This window comes from Sebastes fasciatus, chromosome 14 (assembly GCF_043250625.1).
Source record: "Sebastes fasciatus isolate fSebFas1 chromosome 14, fSebFas1.pri, whole genome shotgun sequence".
In the NCBI taxonomy this organism is placed as follows: Eukaryota; Metazoa; Chordata; class Actinopteri; order Perciformes; family Sebastidae; genus Sebastes; species Sebastes fasciatus.
The window spans coordinates 25821529-25841115 of NC_133808.1; the positions used below are offsets into that span (position 1 = coordinate 25821529).

General features: G+C 42.8%; 1 protein-coding gene across 2 annotated transcripts; it reads left to right on the plus strand.

Annotated features, from left to right (window-relative positions):
• Positions 1 to 19361, plus strand: LOC141781728 (eosinophil peroxidase-like). 2 transcript variants are annotated; one of them, XR_012596936.1, is made up of 14 exons: positions 1 to 53; positions 219 to 287; positions 612 to 699; positions 819 to 994; positions 1089 to 1221; positions 1472 to 1601; positions 1945 to 2151; positions 2236 to 2596; positions 2781 to 2941; positions 3034 to 3292; positions 3756 to 3926; positions 4045 to 4282; positions 4369 to 4716; positions 19109 to 19361. XR_012596936.1 is itself a non-coding variant. In XM_074657523.1 (13 exons), the coding sequence occupies exons 2-13, from the start codon at positions 221 to 223 to the stop codon at positions 4574 to 4576; spliced, it is 2199 nt and encodes a 732-aa protein (XP_074513624.1). In that variant the 5' UTR covers positions 1 to 53; positions 219 to 220; the 3' UTR covers positions 4577 to 5020. The 2 variants fall into 2 exon arrangements, 1 of the variants encoding a protein (XP_074513624.1); XM_074657523.1 differs by lacking the exon at positions 19109 to 19361 and having other exon boundaries at positions 4369 to 5020.
• The last annotated feature ends 226 nt before the right edge of the window (positions 19362 to 19587 follow it).

A 19587-nucleotide genomic window follows, 5' to 3' on the forward strand; every position in this document is an offset into this window, starting at 1 on the left:
CCGACTCCTGACTGCAGCTGGAGGATCAGAGTGGAACTTCCAAAACATCCCAGGTACAGCGGTCAAGCTTCTTCTTGCCTAACTTTTTAACTTTTGTATAGTTTTTCTTCACGCTTACGAATAGCAGATGTACTTCATTCAACCATGCCCTCCTGTATATTCAGTATTTTATCAGTTGATTGGCGTGTATTTAACAGGAATATGTCTGTCTTTTTCAGAGATGAAGAGCTTTTTGTGCCTGATAGCAGCGGGTCTTTACCTGTGTTTACAAAACCACGTGAATGCTGGTGAGTAATACCTCGATCACACTGAGTTAAATAAATACAGTCATTATAAATGTGTATAAAAAGCCTCTTTCTACAGCTTATTTTGCCATTTTTGATCAAAGCTAAATACAGAAGGTCACCGATGAACACGATAGTTTTTTGCTGTAATTACTAAATTGATATTGTGCACCTGAAAGAAACCTGCATTGTAGCTTCAGTAACCTACTTAAAAAAACATCAATATTAACAGAGAATGAGAAAATAAAGAAACCACGGAGAAAGGTGACTGGATTGTGTTTACGACAGCAGAAAGCAGACTAACTGAAAGATGTTATGTGCTTTCAGAACCAAGATTGAGCAGAAGTATCATCGAAAGAGCCGTGATTGAAGCCAAGGCCACAGTGGACTCAGCTTATGAGTACTCCAGAAGAGAGTGAGTGACCAAACCTGCTGAACTGCTGCACAAGTTCTGCAGTGATAGAAAAATAAATGTGACGATATAATATAGGCCTGCATTCAAATCATGCATGCAAATCTTTCCACGCAACACAGGAGCGTTGATCGTGTGAGGAGGAATGCAGTGAGTCCTTCAGACATCCTGCGGTTGTTGAAGCAGCCTGTTGGGCTAACCCGTACTGCCGTGCGTGCTGCTGACTATATGGATAATGCCATTAAACTAATCAAGAGGTCTTCACATGGACGTCAAAAACGCTCCATCAATGCGACAGGTATGTATCCGAAATAGGTTCTTTTAATTTTGCATAGAGGTGGCTGCAAGTCACAGCTTTGTTAATTTTTCTACTTCCTGTCTCTGTTGATTAGATCTGATCTCTGAGGAGGATCTGCAGGTCATTGCTGATCTGACAGGCTGCACTCCCCGACATCGTCTCCCTTCCTGCAAGACCACTCCTAACTTAAACAAGTTTCGCACTGCAAGCAGCGTCTGCAACAACAGGTGAGGCAGCTGCTAAGTAGCAACTTTGAGATTGACAGGTGAAGGAAAAGAACAAGTGACAAATATGTCCACAGCTAACTGGCTGCTTGATTTGTTTACCCCGGGGCCAAAGTTAATCTTGCCAAAGACTTTCCTCCCACTTCTCTGTCTGTTTGTTACAAATGGGAGTAGACAGTAATTGCCAGTCTGCGAGACAAAGAGAATGTAATAATTAATTGAATAAATTATCAAATTCTTATTTCTTTCCTAGAAACAACACTCTCTGGGGATCCTCCAACACACCTTTCACCCGCTGGCTCCCTGCTGAGTACCAGGATAGAATCTCTCTGCCCAAAGGCTGGGACCCTAAGCGAAGAGTCAACAGACGTCTTCTTCCTTTGGTACTATATAGATATACAGTATATATACAGTATTATTTTGGCGAGGAAAAACTGTCAAGGCCATTTTTAAAGGGGTCCCTTGACCTCTGACCTCAAGATATGTGAATGTAAATGGGTTCTATGGGTACCCACGAGTCTCCCCTTTACAGACATGCCCACTTTATGATAATCACATGCAGTTTGGGGCAAGTCATAGTCAAGTCAACACACTGACACACTGACAGCTGTTGTTGCCTGTTGGGCTCGAGTTTGCCATGTTATGATTTGAGACAAATCTCCAATTTCCCTTTAAGGTACCTTTTGTATAGATAATATATGCTCATTGTCTACATCCTGTCTTCAGGTACGGGAAGTGTCCAACAGAATTCTGCGAACAGAAAACTCTGATGTGGAGAGCGACCCACTCTACACTCACATGGTGACAATATTCGGCCAGTGGACTGACCACGACATGACCTTCACTCCTCACTCTCCTGTCATCCGTTCATTCAATACGGGTATTGACTGTGAGAAGAGCTGTGAACGTACAGAGCCCTGCTTCCCCATTCAGGTCAGTGTCGTCGCATTACACAAGAAAAAGACATGAATACGTCTAAAACACACACATGCTAACTGCATCTTGTCATCTGAACAGATTCCCAGGAACGATCCCCGCTTTGGCAGGAACTCAGAAGAGTGCATCCCTTTCTTCCGCTCATCAGCAGCTTGTGGTTCCGGCAACACAGGCCACGTCTTTGGTGCAAGCACCGTCCGTCAGCAGATGAACTCTCTCACAGCTTTCATCGACGCAGGTCAGGTGTACGGTGCAGACGATGTCAAAGCTCGTTTCCTACGCAACCTCACCTCAGATAAGGGCCTGCTGAGGGTCAACTCTCAGTACGAAGACAACGGCCGCGAGCTCCTGCCCTTCGCCCCCATGGCTTCCAGCATATGTGCCAACCGAGCCCGCATTACTAAAGACGTTAATGCAGTGGAGGTGCCCTGCTTTGTGGCTGGTGAGTGGCAGCAAAAACACTGATGTAGGATGCTTTTTACATAATATGTACAACAGTATGTAGAATACAATACCAATAACTCGATCTCAAGTATGACACATTGTGGTTGTCATGGTTAACGCAGCTGAGGTAAGTCAACCCATAATTGTGGTTATTAAAAGCAGCCGTCTGCTTTGTCCCCCAGGTGACGAGCGCACCAACGAGCACATTGGTCTGACCGCTGTTCACACACTGTTCATGCGTGAGCACAACCGTCTGGCACGTGCTCTGGCCAAACTCAACCCTCACTGGGACGGAGAGACACTCTACCAGGAATCGCGCAAGATCATGGGAGGATATTCGCAGGTTAGAGAGGGGAAATTTTGCATTCATGATTTAAGGGATGGATGGTATGTCCTTGAATTGTTTAGGTAACTAAACTTTTTTGTCTCTTATAGGTTCTGACTTACAGAGACTACTTACTTCACATTGTTGGTCCGGACTTCATTACCAGTCATCTGTCCACCTACCCTGGTTATGATGAAAACGTGGATCCCAGGATCGCCAATGTGTTCGCTACGGCTGCCTACAGATTCGCCCACCTGATGGTTCAGCCTTTCATGTTTCGTCTCAATGAGCAGTACCAGGAGCACCGGGATTACCCCAGCCCACTGCTGCACAAAGCCTTCTTCACACCCTGGAGGATCACCTTTGAAGGTATGGCCAAGATCGTTAACTTGTTAGTATTCATCTTAATTGGAAATATTAAATCACTAGAGGAAAGATGAACATCAGACAGGAGAGAATGCATGACTTAGTCCAACTGAGTGCAGGTGATTTCAGTAGGGTGAATCATTTCTTACTTGCTTCCTGACAGGAGCGCTGCTCAGCAGTCAGTGCTGCCACTGATGGCTGGAGGGTTTATTGCAATAATACTGATGTAGGAGCATTGGCTGCTATAGTGTGCTATGCAAGCAGACAATTGTCTACTTACAATGGACTGTTGGTACCAAACTGTAAAAACTGTACTGGTCTCCTGGGCAAAAGTGCCATATTTTTGGTCACACCAATCCACCCTGACCGCTTCCATACGCGACGTTCCCCGGTCTTATACATGAACGGTGTATGAGAACAGCCTGCAGTAGTCAACACTTAAAATGTCTTCCCTTGTATTCTTCAGGTGGTGTGGACCCAATCATCAGGGGCCTGGTGGGTAGTAAGGCCAAGCTGAACACGCAGGATAACATGTTGTCTGATGAGCTGAGGGAGAGACTGTTTCAATTCTCCAGCCAGTTGGCACTGGACCTGGCCTCCCTCAACCTGCAGAGAGGCAGAGACCATGGACTCCCTGGTACTACTCTCATTTAGTCTTTCTATTGATTTTGTCTGCATCTGAGCCTTTCCAGGCATTACCGATCATACGTTATCTTAAACATGGCTATATTTTCTCCCTTTGTGTCCCTTCTCAGGCTACAACGAATGGCGGAAGTTCTGTGGGCTGTCACAGCCACGAAATCGTCGGGAGCTGTCAAAAGTGCTGAAAAACAGAAAGCTGGCCAAGGAACTGATTTCTCTCTACCGCAAACCTGACAACATCGATGTGTGGCTGGGAGGAGTGGCTGAACCGTTTGTCCCTGGAGGAAGAGTGGGACCCCTGTTTGCATGCTTGATCGCCACCCAGTTCCAGAAGGTCCGCCAAGGAGACCGGTAAGCACTGAACTAAACATGTACTGAAGATGTGGAGATAGCTGTGTTAGTCGCACTTTCAAACATGAACAAACTGTCAATTTCAGATTTTGGTGGGAGAACAAGGGAGTCTTCACTAAGGACCAGAGGTACTCCCTGAAACAGACCTCACTCGCCCGCATCATCTGTGACAACACCGGTATCACTGAGGTACCAGCCCAGCCCTTCCAGTACCGGCCCAGACGATCCGGTTACACTAAATGTAGCAAAATCCCGGAGTTTGACCTCAGTCCCTGGAAGGAGATTGTTCATTAGTAATCCTCACTACAGCGGTCTGACAAAAGACAGCTACATCTCAGGGCGTCTGATTTTACTGTGTAAGATGAGACTTTTGTATATAGTATGTATATGATCATCATAATGTACTTGATTTCGGACCCCAGGAAGACTAACTGGTGCCATTGGTATCAGCTAACGGGGATCCTTTTTAAATAAATAAATAAATTATACGAAATAGATCAACTACTGGAAATGAACGTGATTGATATGAGTGCCAGCTATCAGTTGAAATGTGATATTTTCTTATTTTCTTATTTTTGTTGTAAATGACATATCTGATTAATTGTAAATACAGTAATGTACATTACATGGTGTGTATTTTTCAAAAACAAATATGTGGAATATGGTTTTGTTTGTCTTAAGAGTTTAAGATTTACATCACCTTACAGAAAGTGTAATAAATAAGTTCTATTCGAATAACTATGACTCAGTGTAAATAATATGTATAATAAAGATCATATATAATAATAATCATATTGATCGTACTGTGTGTCATTGCTTGAGCTCTTACAATTTTTATCTGCATGATCTTTAAACTATGAATTATTAGAAAATGTGTTTAGAAAGCATGATTTATGATATGCTTTATATATACTTGAAGTATGCCATTTTGCTTATGTGAGCTCCAAATGTGTGAGCAGTGTTTGCTGTTTAGTTTGGTTAACATTCACCATGTAGGAATAAAAATGATGGTTAGTTGATAATAATTTTAACCAACCAATAAATACCTACAACTCCAAAGTATATTTAAACAACATTTTATATATAAAAACAGCTTTTCCCCCTCATACTGTAGTTCCTCTCTGAGCTCTCATCTTCCTCTGTGGCACTATAAAGTACTGATTTGATCTTTTTTAAGTATTAAAACCTCTTCTAAAACAACCAATATCCAACAATATTATCAAAATCTAGCATGTTTTTATTTATTTAGTCATAGTGTTTTTCTTTAACAAATCTATCCACATAATGCAACATAGTCTCACTGCACTTAGTGAATATTATGAAAATTGAATTGCAGTAATAATCAATAATTGTTAAGGCTACTTCTTAACACCCTTCTCCCTGGAATAGCTGCAGGGCATCAGACTGTGGCACAACTATCCTGCCCGGTGGGCAAATACAGAAATGTCAGAGCCACTCTGAATATCCTCAAAATGCATGGATTTTCTACCTCCTTAGAAGCTTTTATAATATAACATAAGCCTTGGCATTTCTTCTAATTTAGTTATTATGGCCTAGAACACCGTGAATATGGAACATATTGTGAGTACAATATATGTCCTGGCTCACAATTATCCTGGCGTTGCAGATGATTACTTGCTCTTATTTTCGAGAGAACACGGCCATCAAATAGTCTTTTCAGTCATTAGTGCTCCTATAGAGTCACATATTTTGCCGTATTTGAGGCCTGTTCGGCAAACAATTTCTTCATTTTAGTGTACTTTCTTAAGGCTGACTTTTTCGCCCGTCAACTTTTAGATATACTCTCACATGAATCCACGTGGTGGATGAAATACCTGAATGCCACACTTGAATAAAAGTACATATCTATCCAGAATATGACTTTAGTAGAAGTTCAAGTCACCTATTAGAATTTGACTGACTGATATTTACTGTACTTAAGTGCATTTGATATCAGAAAATTGCAATACTTAAGTATTGAAAGTAAACGTACAAGTAAATGCTGCTGAAAGTTATGAAGTTTATTCCTCTAAACATGTAGACCACATTAAAATGGAAGTAGCATGATGATCTGACATGCAACCTACCTGGATTTGAGTGGAAATCGCAACTTAACTACGGATTTGAGAGCACTTTGTTTGCACTTGCGCATCACGTGAATGATGTAACTTGCACTGCTTGCTTGGACCACTGTTTGCTTGCAATAGCAACCAGTAACGAAGATGCTTAGGGGAAATGTATCGGAGTAAAAGTACACATTTTATTTTGGAAATGTAGTGGAGTAGAAGTGAAAGTTGACAGAAAAAAAACAAAACTAAAAAGCACAAATACTCTCAAAAAACACTTAAATACTGTAATAAAGTAAGAGAGAATAGGGGCCCACTTCATGTCAAACTCATTTTGACAGGTGAGACTAATCAGGAATTTCCGGAACGAATTGGAATTTCCGGAACGAATTGGCTTCCTGTATCCCCCCTCATACCGGAAACCACGCCCACCCCCCTTTTTTCCCACGCTACATCATGGTAGGCGTATTTCCCCCCTCCTCCGTGTGAATTTTTTAATCACATGAGCTGGGACCATGTGATGGGACCATGTGATGGGAGAAAAACATTCTACCTTTTGAACTCTTAGCATTAGCTAATGGGACAGATGTATAAGTCTCCACTGTTTAAATTGACCAAAACTGCGGCTAATGTCTTTAATAGATGACTGGGGTATGAACTCTTTTTAACCTTTTGAACTCTTAGCACTAGCTAATGGGACAGATGTATAAGTCTCCACTGTTTAAATTGACCAAAACTGCGGCTAATGTCTTTAATAGATGACTGGGGTATGAACTCTTTTTAACCTTTTGAACTCTTAGCACTAGCTAATGGGACAGATGTATAAGTCTCCAGTGTTTAAATGACCAAAACTGCGGCTAATGTCTTTAACAGATGACTGGGGTGTCCGGTTAAAAAAATTGTTAGTTGTTGGTCTAGAAATACTCTGCCACACCAGCAAGTCTCTTCATACAATATAAACCGGCACGAAAAAAAATGCAGCGCAGACAGCAAACCTCAGGCATGGGCTATGAACAGAATCCAACCCCTCTGTTTGCTGGTAAGTAATTAAGATTTAAGAATTATTTAACTTTTATAATTAGTTATTTAACTTTTAATATTAAATCTCTCTCTCTCTCTCTCTCTCTCTAAAAAAGTTACTCCGCAGGAATTTACAGACATAAATTTTACACAAAGGGACTTCGGTATGTTTTAAAATGATTGTTTATTTTAAAGCATGTTTTATGTCAATCGGTACATTTGCAAAGCATAACGTTTTTAAATCAACTGTAAATGCGTTATTTACTTACAGATTCACTCGATCGATGCGAGAAAAATACCTCAGAGCCAAATGTGTACTGGGGAAGTCTCAGCGATATATCTGAAGATATCACCTATATATCTGATACGGATGAAGATGTATCTACAGCACAGAGGGTCCCTATCAGTGAAAGACAGAGAGAAGAAGGAAATATCACATTCCACACCAGTGAAGAGGGAGGCAATCCCACGTTCCATCCTGAAGTTCCATCCGGTGAAAACAGTATAAGAAATCCCGAACCGTCAACGGAGGAACGTGAAGGTAAATAATAAAAGGAAATTGCATGTTTATTTCACACATATACACTGTTTAGCTATATGCGACTGCTACGTCCTCCCACCGGATGTCTGAATGAATGGATATGTTGTAGTTATGTCCCCTCCTCCGGATATGACATAATCCTATCGGTTCATTATGATAATATTTCTGTCCCTTAGGGGCTGGAGTGGTATATACTTTTGTATTTTATGATTTTATGCTTTTATAAAAAAAAAAAAAAAAAAAAAAAAAAGTCTTTGAAAAAGCCCCGATAGGAAACCCTATCTATAGACCTTATTTATAGGTTATATTAATATTTGTTTAATTTTTTTTTATAGTAGAGGAAGTTGCAGTGACTGAACCTGAGCCTGAGCCTGCACCTGAGTCTGAGCCTGCACCAGAGCCTGCACCTGCACCAGAGCCTGAAGCTGCACCTGCACCAGAACCTGCACCAGAGCCTGCACCAGAGTCTGAAGCTGAACCTGCAATACGTGCTAGGAGAGCTGGAGGTGATTTTTTATGAGATGTATTTTTTTTGTTATTATTATTTATAGGTTATATTTAATTTATATTAATCTGTTTTACAACAGAAGCAGTACGAAGACGTTATCGGAGGCTTTCGACGACCAATCAACAGCAAAAGAGGATGACCCGAGCCCCCCACACCTTCCGTGACAAGCAGCTATACCTTCGAGGAATCGTTGATATGTATAATGCTGGTATCCAGGGAATTATGTCCGTAGCTCAAAACATGTAAGGTGTGACATTTTTTTTGAAGGTGGGCTAAAAAAAAAAAAAAAATCATGTCTGACCTCCCCAGTATTCCTGATGCATTGTATGAAGCTATAGAAGAATTAAATCGAGACTCTGATCAAAGGGGTATAATTCCGTGGGCATTGCATGAAGCTATAGAAGAATTAAATGAATGTTATGCTCCGGTGGAGCATAACCCTAACCCTGACCTACTCCAACCGATAGAAGAAGCTCACCAACACGTTTGTCAAAATCAGAACGAATTTCCTCATGATCCTGTCCAGTCAGTTCCTCAAAATCAGAACGAAACCGTAACACAGCGCGAGCCTTTTAACAATCTGGAAATAAGACGCGTCTTTAACATTCCTACCCTCGGAGCTGTACCCAATCTTGCTCAATTTTATTTAGACGTTGTGCAGAACCTTACAGATCTAGCCGAGAGAGTCAGACCTGAGGTTAGACGTAACGACCTCATACAGCTCGAGATAATAGGTGAAAATGTGCGAGATCACATCATCATTAAATACGATGAGCAGGACGACAACATAGTGTCGGCTTTCGAAGGTTTGTTAGCCAGGTTAATACAATCTAACGGTCAAATCATTGGAGGCTCCCAGCTAGAATTAGTCGTTCAAGTGTTGCGAAACCCTCGAGGCGGTGGTAGACGAAAGCAGCATCAACTGTTAGATAACGAAATCATAAACCTGAAACAAGCCCATCTGTACATAGTAAACAATGAAAATGACCGTCTCTGCTTCGCCATAGGTCTGGCTCATCTCACCAATCCCAATTTCAATGATAGTCAAGCCCGGGAACGAGGCAGAGAGTTGCAACGTTTGGCAGGTCTGAATGACCAGACGGAAGTCACCCTGAGTGACATAGGCAGATTTGAACAGATACTGAATCGTAAAATTGTGGTGTATTGCCGACGGTCTGAGGACCGAAATCTTTTACCTTTTGAAACAGAGTTTCCCAAGTCACCTCATCCGTTGTATCTTTTCTTGTTTGAAAACCACTACTACGGCATAAAAAATCTTAAGGCTCTTTTAGGAGTCAAATATGTCTGCAATTACTGTCACAGGGGTTACAAGTCCCACGAGAAACACTTCTGTCCTAATCATTGTAATCTCTGCCTCAATCCTGACTGCGCTACTCATTATGCTGAAAGTGTATTCTGCTCAGCCTGTAACAGGACTTGCCGTACACAAGCGTGTTACTCGAAACACAGACAGCCTAGACCCCTCTCTCATTCGAAGCTCAGTATCTGCCAGCAAATGTACAAATGCCTCGGCTGTAAACATCTCGTCTCACGCCAGGGGAAACACAGGTGCACAGCTGAAAGATGTAGAATCTGTGGGGGGAATCTCAGCGACTCTGAAATTCCCTCCGATCAGCATCTGTGTTACATGCGACCTCTTCCGAAGGAAGATGAATACACCGACGCTATATTCTTTTACGATTTTTAAACATTCGTCAACCCGCAGGGTGTACACGTACCCTATCTGGTGTGTACAAAATCGCTCCATGGTGAAGAGTGGAACGCTTACGGTCTAAATTGCGTTGAAAAGTTTGTCCAAAATTTCAGGAAGAGCAAACATAGGGAGGCTACCTTTATAGCGCACAACGCTAAAGGATTTGACAGCTACTTGGTCCTTAGTTACCTGGTGGGAGAGGGTATGACGCCCTCTATCATCATGCAAGGTAGTAAAATTATCAGCTTCACAGAATCCGATTTCCAGTTGAGGTTCATCGACTCTCTGTCTTTCCTCACCATGCGTCTCAGCGCTTTCCCTAAGGCTTTAGGTTTTGAGGATAAATCCAAGGGTCATTTCCCTCACAAATTCAGCTCACAGGAACGGTTAAACTATGTAGGTCCTTACCCGCCTCCCTCCGATTACGGCGTAGAACGCATGTTGTCCGCTGAGCAGGAAGGGTTTTACGGTTGGTACAGAGAGGTCTCTCAAGGTGTCTTTAACTTTGAGAAGGAGGCTCTGTACTACTGTCAAAACGACGTTGATATTCTCCGGGTGGGCTGTATGAAATTCAGAGACCAGTTTATCGAAGAAACGCGTGTGGACCCTTTAAGCTGCATGACCATAGCCTCTGCGTGCATGAAAGTGTTTCTCACCAATTTCTTGCCCGAAAAAACTCTGGCCATACCTTCCCCCGACGACTACAGACGTCAATCCAAAGCATACTCCAACGTGTCCATCCAATGGCTGGAGTGGGTAGCTTATTCTGAAAAAATATGTATCCAGCATGCTCTAAACAGGGGGGAAATGCAAATCGGTCGGTACTATGTAGACGGCTACGCCGTGAGAGATAATGAGAAATGGGTCTGGGAGTTCCAGGGGTGTTTTTTTCACGGCTGCCCCTCATGCTTCCGGTCTGATGAAATCTGTCCTCTGACAAACGCTCCTTACGGGGATCTGCACGCTTCTAGTGAGGCGAGATTGCAGGAGCTGAGAAACGTTTATGGCGTTCGTACCATAGTGATGACGGAGCACGAATGGACGGAGATGAAAAAATCAAATGAGGAGGTAAAAAAGTTCCTAAAGAGCTACGTTTCTCCCGAACCTCTCTACCCTCGCTCGGCCCTTTACGGAGGTCGGACTTCGGCCTTGAGGTTACGTTATAGTACTCCTCCCGAAGAAAGTGTGCATTATGTAGACGTCACCTCCTTGTATCCGTACGTCAATGTCAACTGCTCTTATCCTCTACATCACCCCCTCATCATCCACGAGGATTTTGGTGATCCCTGTCAGTACTTTGGGCTGATCAGAGCCGTTGTCCACCCCCCGCGAGGGTTGTTTTTTCCCGTTTTACCGTATAAAACGTCTCGAGGTAAATTAGTGTTTACCCTTTGCCGCACCTGCGCTGAAATCAATCATCAGAGCGGTTCTTGCACTCATGATGAGGAGGCTAGAGCTCTGACGGGGGTCTGGGTGACTGTCGAGTTAAACAAAGCCTTAGAGCTGGGCTACAGGGTGGGAAAAATCACAGAGGTGTGGCACTTTGAACAGCGTAGCAGCAGCGTGTTTCACGACTACATACACACCTTTCTAAAAGGTAAGCAGGAAGCTTCAGGTTACCCCGAAGGAAAATGTAGGAAAACATACGTTGACGAGTACGAGAAGCATCAGGGCATCCGGTTAGACCCGGCAAAAATTGAGGTAAACCCTGCCAAGAGGCAGGTGTCTAAGCTGTGTCTTAACAGCTTCTGGGGAAAGTTTGCGCAGAGAACCAATCTAATCCAAACCAGCCTCGTCAGGACCCCAAATCAGTTTTTCAACATTGCATTTTCAGGTCAATACGATCTCAGACACGTTTCCTTCTTACCGGTAAAAAGAGAGGGTTATATAGCTCTGATTCAACGGAGCTATAACGAGCGTTGCGTCGTACCCCCCGGTAGGTCAAATAACATTTTTATAGCCGCATTTACCACCGCCTACGCGCGTCTAAAGTTGTACAGTTATTTAGAAAAGTTGCAGCACAACGTTCTTTATACCGACACAGACAGTCTGGTCTATACAGTGAAAGAAGGAGAGACCCCTCTGGAATTGGGTAATTATTTGGGGGATTTGACGGACGAGTTGGGGGGTGACACTATTCAGGAATTTGTTGCAGCGGGTCCCAAGAGTTATGCTTATCAAACCAGAACACTGAAAAAAGTAGTCGTGAAAATTAAAGGTATAACCCAAACTCGTGAGTGTTGTGAAAAGATCAACTTTGACAGCGTGAGAGGGTTGGTGGAAGGCTACCTTGATGGTATGAAGGAGATGGTGCTTGAGACCCCTCAGCAGGGCATTAGAAGGGATAAAAAGGGGTTTCTGCTGAAAAACTCGGCATTCCAGAAAAAGTTTCGAGTGGTCTACGACAAAAGACGTCTCTTCCCTGACGGTACGACTCTGCCTTTTGGTTATTAGATTTGTATTTTTTTTTATGAAAAGGGGAAAAAAAAAAAAAATTTCACACCTTGCCATGATGGAGGAGGTTGAATTTGACCCTAGACTGAAAGTGCCTTTTTCATGTCTGATGGTGGGACCCAGCGGATGTGGGAAAACCTATTTTGTAAAATCTGTACTGGAAAACTGTGCACATGTGATGAATACTGTACCTGAGAAAATTGTGTGGATTTATACTTCTTTTCAACCCATGTACGGTGAACTGCAGAAAATGAATAAAAAGATAAAATTTATTGAAGGGCTGCCTGATTCTTTTGAGGATTTTGAAGATACTCTGATCATCCTGGACGATGTTATTTTTCAAGCCTCTGATCATGCTGAGGTGGTTAAAATTTTCACACAGTACCGACATCACAAAAATATGTCTGTCATGATGTTGACTCAGAATGTATTTCATCAGGGTAAATACAGCCGCACTATCAGTTTAAACTGCAATTATATGGTGTTGTTTAAAAACCCCAGAGACAAATTACAGATGAATATTCTAGGTCGTCAAATTTTCCCCTCGCAAAAGACATTTTTCTTGGAAAGTTTTGAAGATGCCACCAGAGATCCCTACGGGTATTTAATCCTGGATCTCACACCTTCCTGTCCAGAACGCTACAGAGTGAGGAGTGGTTTACTTCCCGACCAGTGGCCCGTCATCTACCTGCCTAAAACCAAGTAGGTCATCATGTCAAAGCGTATAAAAAGGAACGCCGTCTTACTAAAGGCTCTGTACCACGCCACGCCTCAGAAGCGTAAAGATATCATCGCCCACAGCTCCCCCGACTTTCTCCAGACGCTGTGTGAGATAGCTTTAAATCTTTTAAAGGGGAACATTCCTCTATCTACTTCTCAATACAAAAAACTGAAAAGTCAAAAAAAGATCATCAGACTGCTGGCTGATAAGAAAACCAGTTTAAAACGTAAACATCGAGTTTTGAAGAAACAGACGGGAAGATTTATTTTTCCTCTGCTGGCCGCAGCCATACCTCTCCTAGGGGGTCTTTTTGGAAACTTGATTCAGAAAAAATAGATGTAAAAGATGGCCAAGGTAAACAAAATGTTTCTCCTGACACCCCATGAGATGAACAGGCTAACCCAAACCTCCTCCTCCTCCTCCTCCTCCTCCTCCTCCTCCATCAGGCAGACGGCTGAAAATGATTTGGATGAAAAAATGAGAGCTATACTCGACGAGAGAGGGTTGAGTTCCTATGAAAAGGTGAAGAGGTATGAAGCTTTGCTGCACAGATATCTCACTCTCATGAGACAAGGTCAGAATGATGAACGCGGGGTTACTCTCCACCTGCAACCTGACCCCCTGCAACCTGACCCCCTGCAGCCTGACCCCCTGCAGCCTGAACCTACATCTGTCCAGGCATCTGAGAGGACTGCGTCTGCATCTGCTCAGACAGGGAAAGACAGACTAGAGGCAGCGAGCGAGGTCATAAAAAACCTACCCCCGCGCTCTCGTAAAAACGCTCAATACATTATGCAGAAATTATCAGAAGGCAACGTGGACTGGACTTCCAAGGGTGAATTTGTTTATCAGGGGAACGTGGTCAAAGGTTCTCATATCATGGATTTATTCAAAAACCTTTCACTGACTCATAAAAAAAAAAAAAACTCATCTTCTCCTAAAGGTTGGTTAAGTTTCTTAAATACCTTGGCGGAGGTAAACATCCCCTTATCTATGTTGAGTAACCGTTTTGCGCGCGAGCAGTACAGGCATCTCAAAACGGATGAAGAAAAAACACCCCTACCACGATCAAAGAGGATAAAGAGGAGAATCATCCTATCTCCGAGCTGGATGACTTTTTGATTGATTTTGGTATGTTTTCTCACACACAAGAAAAAAATGAAATAAATACATTTCAATAAATGTTTATTGTTGATTTTTGTATTTTTTTTTACATGCGTTTTACAAACGTTTTACAAGCATCTCTAAACATGTGTAAAGAGCAGGCCCTGTGATGAAAATTCTGACCACGTTGATGTGGAGTGAGACAGCGCTGATATTTAGTCACAAAATTAGATACTATACGATCATTTTCTAAGACATCGTGGTGATACAGAGACAATATTTCTTTATAAGATAATCCGCAGGCCTTATGGCAGAGATAAAAAACACAATGCTGCCCGCAAACGATCGACAGAGGGTGTTGAAGCTGACGGTCATGGTACAGTATTTTCTCTGAACGGTTTTCCAGAAACTCCAAGATGCTGGAGGGGTAGTGTGGAAAATCAGGCGGGAATCCGTAAGAGTCAAAAAAGGTGGCAGAGCCATCCTGTTCCAGAGTCAGAGATAACCAATGTTCTCCAGGTAGATGTGACGGGTGAGTGTTGACGATGAAGTAGGCTGGTGCTTGAAACTCATGCGTCAGTAAGGCTAGCTGATCAGAAGCCCACACCCCGCAGAATACATCTCCCAACAGACGATGTAAAAGATGGTCCAGCCGACGATTATCCATTTTTTTTATTTTTTTTAATAATAATCCACCATCACCTGTCTTTTAGCATTGATCTCCAGAATGGAATCGTAACAGGCGTATACGATAAGTGTGGTTGTCTGAGGCAGAGGGACCCTGAATCTCATCTCCAGCCTCAAATTTCCGTTGGAAACGGGGGACAGGGCAGCGGTGTCGTCGGTCGGTTCCAGATTGAAAGCAAACAGAGAATACCCCTCGTTAAATTCCCTACGATCGATACTCAGAGGTAAATCTTTGAGGTGTCTCCCCGTGGCGGTAAACATGTGGTAAAACTCTCTGACCGAATTCCCTCGATCAAACTGGGGTTGAAAGGCTTTAGAGGGAATCTGTCGTCCGTCCTGACAGAGCGCCAGGTACTCCACGTCGTTGTGTCTGAAATGAAAGGGGGACAGGTCCCTCCTGCCTGTGAAGGCGTCGTGGTGTACCATGGCCAGAACCACATATTTAGGTATAGCGCCCAGAAAGAGATTCTCCTGGTTACAGATCCTGGAATTCTCAGGGATGGAGTAGGTTTTCACAGTCACGCGTGAGAGGGGGTAGAGGGCATTTCCTCTCATCAGGGCCGCCTCATGACCCAATCTGACGGCCGGGGAAACGGTAACTTTTTTGATAAACAGGGAGGCGCCTGTTATCTTCAGAGCAAACTCTGAGGCGCGTGTTCCCATCAGACAGAAGGCATCGTTGTTGCGTATCAGTTTAATTCTCAAATCTACAGAGTTCAGCAAAAGTCTCTCGCAGAAAAATATGTCGGTGTGAAGCGGGCCCAGCAGGTCGACTTCTTTGGACTCGGCCGTGAAGACGCTTCTTTGGACGAGCCCTTTGTTAGGACCGTTATTGATGACGACAGAGTTCATAGAACCCGCTGTGTCTTTGTAAAACAGACCGGCGCTGAATTGACTCTTTAACGTATCTTCAGAATAGTTGAGCAGAGTCTCGATCATGGCTCTGTAAGGATGTGTGGAGCTGGATTGTGAAATCAGTCTATCCCCCAGAATAACGTCACATTGGCTGAAAATCGTATTGAGAGGATAATTGATGAGCCCTACGGCCGTATCGGCGGGGATGTTGGTTCCGTCCTTCTCCGTAATTTTCACCCTGAGATGTAGCATGGTGTCATTCAGATCAAGATACTTTTCACCGTCTCCGGGGATGAAGAATTCAATGGGAGAGTTGTCGTTCAGCGCTGAGAGGGGTTGACATTCTTGATATTTTTTATCCTCTATGGATAATTGTGTCATAGGAGCTGAAAATAGATCCAGTTCTGCCAGAGTGCACTCGGGTGATTTCTGATGTAAAAGAGCCATTTTTTTTTTTAATGTTTGACTAGACGTTAAAATATATCGGAGCTCTGCGCAGACTTGCTTCTCTTCACGCCGTCACTCCCGAATGATTTGCTCTTTTTACTTTTGGAGCGTTTTTTAGAGGAAACTCGGTTGCCTGGTGGGGGTTTCCTCTTTTTACGTGATAAGACCATAATACCTCCGGAACCCTCTTGATTCTTCGGTTGCGTCAGTTTTCCCACCACTCTTTGGACCGCCTCAGAGGCTATGTTGGTGGCGGCCGTTTTAAGATGAGGTTTGGCTACGGCAAAACCCCTCTTCAGTAGAGGAGCTACGAAACGAAACAATTTTGAGAAGATTGATCCTATACCTCTACCGTACATCACCGGTGCTCCGTAAAAACCGGGTAGAGTCCCTCCCACTTGATTTTCATAATAGCTGACAAAGCGATGAGGATCCTCCCGGAGACGTAACGTGGCCATCCTTCTTAATGAAGCGGTAGAGAACGCTGCACGGGTCTGAAGTGCAGCTTGATTATCGTTTTCCCATAAACAAAGTCCACGTACTTGTTGCGGTCTGTTTTAATTTCAATATGGATGGATTTGATGTAATTTTTCGATACGGGTAGGTAATGTACCGTATTATATCTGAGACTCACCACGTCTCCGTAATCACCTTTCACGTTCACTACACACAGCAGCGGTGAGTAGCTGTCGCCGACCGTTTGATACTGAACAATGTCAGTGTATAGAAACAGGTTATATATTCCAGCGTTTAAATCGCAGGGGTAAGGGGTAGAGCGCTTTGACAGAGTCCACCACTCGTTGACTTTTATTCCTAACATATAAGCCAGAGGAGGATAGGCGCGGATTTTATATTGACCGTCGCCTTTGACATCGAGGCATTTGGTCACGTTGTTGAAAGAAGCTTCAAAGGAGGGGTCGTACTTTTTGACGGCCGGGGTCACCTGGTCCAGGAGATCTTTATGACGGCTGTAATGCCCTCCTCGACCGAATTTTACAATCACCAAGGGTTGAGGTTCTTCAATCGTTCGGTTCAGTTCAAAATAGGACGAGTCCGAGGATAAATTATACCAGGTGCGAGGGTAGATGAATTCGCACAGACCCACCACCCATTCGCCACTCAGTTCAATGGGTTTAGCCAAATCCACGGTGAAACAACTACTGGTATTACTTTTAAATAATTCCTTACTAGCGTTGGAAGGTAGAGTCACGTAAAACCCATCGGCGTTGGTATGTTCCATGATTCTGTATTTTTTTTCTCTGAATGATCCGAGGAGCTTGGTACGAGGTTTTTTATATACCCACCACCTCCGAGGCTTTAACCCAGCTGTTGAACTTCTCTGGCCAGTTTTTCCATCTGACTAAAACCTGTTTTTCACCTTTGACGACGCGTCGTTTTAAGATTTTCTCCACATGAAACATTTTATCGCCGGTCATTTTTACTTTTTGCAGCTCGGCTTCATAAAACGAACCCTCAATAGGCTCACCGTCATAATCTTGTAGTTTGTATACGGGGGGTGTGCGTGGAATGCTACCCGTCACTGTAAACACTTCGTCCGTAAAACTCTGTTCATATTTTTTATCAAACACTCCTCTCAACTTTGATATTCTGACCAGATCCCCTTTTTTAAAAATCATTTTTATTTTTGGACGTGAGGAGATTGTACCGTACAGGTGATGAAACACTTGAACAGCATTCGTAGAGGTTACCTCCATAGGAGTCATTTTTATACTCTTATGGTAACTGTTGTTGTAGCTAATCAACAGGTCGGGTAAGACCTCGAGGTAACGTTTGGTGTTGTGAGCCGTAAAATATCTCCACATTCTCGTTTTTAACGTACGATTAAATCTCTCCACCACCGAGGCCTTTAAGTCACTAGCCGTCTTAAAATGCACCATACCATATTTCAGCATCAGAGCCTGAAACCTCTTGTTGAAAAATTCTTTACCCGCATCTGTTTGTAGCTTTTCAGGTATTTGACTCTCCAGTAACACCGACTCGAAAGCCTTTGCCACTTCAGACGCCGTCTTCTTCTTCAAGACGCGCGCATAGGCTTTTTTCGAAAATACGTCTATAACGGTCAATAAATAATTGAATCCGTCATTATGTTTGACCAAGGCTTGCATATCGCACAGGTCGGCTTGAAATTGTTTCAACGGTTTGGTCACAAACACTCTGTTTCTCTTGAAATGTACTCGGGCTGGTTTGTGCAGAGTATAAGCGTCTTGCTCTGATAAAAAATCTTTAACATCATAAACACTGACTTTTTCCCCCATTTCATCTTCTACACCCTGACGGAGTCGTTCAACTCCTCCAAAGCTTGCCGGATGAAGGGGGTTGTAATACACTTTTTTCATCACCCGTCTCTCTGCCATCCTGTCTTCTGAAAAACTGTGACAAATCTCTGTGTGAGATGGCTTTTATAAACTTTTTTTTTTTTTTTTTTTAAAAAGGAAGAAAAAACAATAGCATTTTTTTTTTTTTTTTATTCAACAGGTTACTCAATACAAACTCGAGAATACAAAACTCAAGAAAAAAAACTTTGGATATATGATTACTAAAAAGAAAACATTTGGTAACAAGGTAAAACAGGATATATGATTACCAAAAAGAAAACATTTGGTAACAAGGATATATGATTATTAAAAAGAAAACATTTGGTAACAGGATATATGATTACTAAAAAAAAAGAAAACATTTGGTAACAAGGTAAAAAAAACTTTGGATATATGATTACCAAAAAGAAAACATTTGGTAACAAGGTAAAAAAAACTTTGGATATATGATTACTAAAAAGAAAACATTTGGTAAAACAGGATATATGATTACTAAAAAGAAAACATTTGGTAAAACAGGATATATGATTACTAAAAAGAAAACAGGATATATGATTACTAAAAAAAACATTTGGTAACAAGGTCAGATCATTTCAGCTTATCAATAGACGTTGCAGCTGTCACCGGTGGTCTGCAGCTGTTTCAGTTTCTCAGTATCCTCTCCGGTCAGATTCTCACACGCATCAGAGAGAGCTTCCCATCTGCACTTGACCGTTTTCAACTCATGCAGGAGAGTCTCTGCCACCATCCGGACTCTGAGATCATTCATGTTGACGTTGCGGCTCCTCAGCAGGCGTTGAATGGAGGGAATGAAGCGAGGGGTGTTGAGTCGTTTCATCAAATGTTCATAGT

What these genes read in the sequence shown, in the direction of transcription:
- LOC141781728 (XM_074657523.1), top strand. Translation starts at nt 221, where the DNA reads ATGAAGAGCTTTTTGTGCCTGATAGCAGCGGGTCTTTACCTGTGTTTA. An exon ending in TATGAGTACTCCAGAAGAGA is followed by an intron (nt 700 to 818) that starts GTGAGTGACCAA and finishes CACGCAACACAG; the next exon opens with GAGCGTTGATCGTGTGAGGA. An exon ending in GGTGCCCTGCTTTGTGGCTG is followed by an intron (nt 2,597 to 2,780) that starts GTGAGTGGCAGC and finishes TTTGTCCCCCAG; the next exon opens with GTGACGAGCGCACCAACGAG.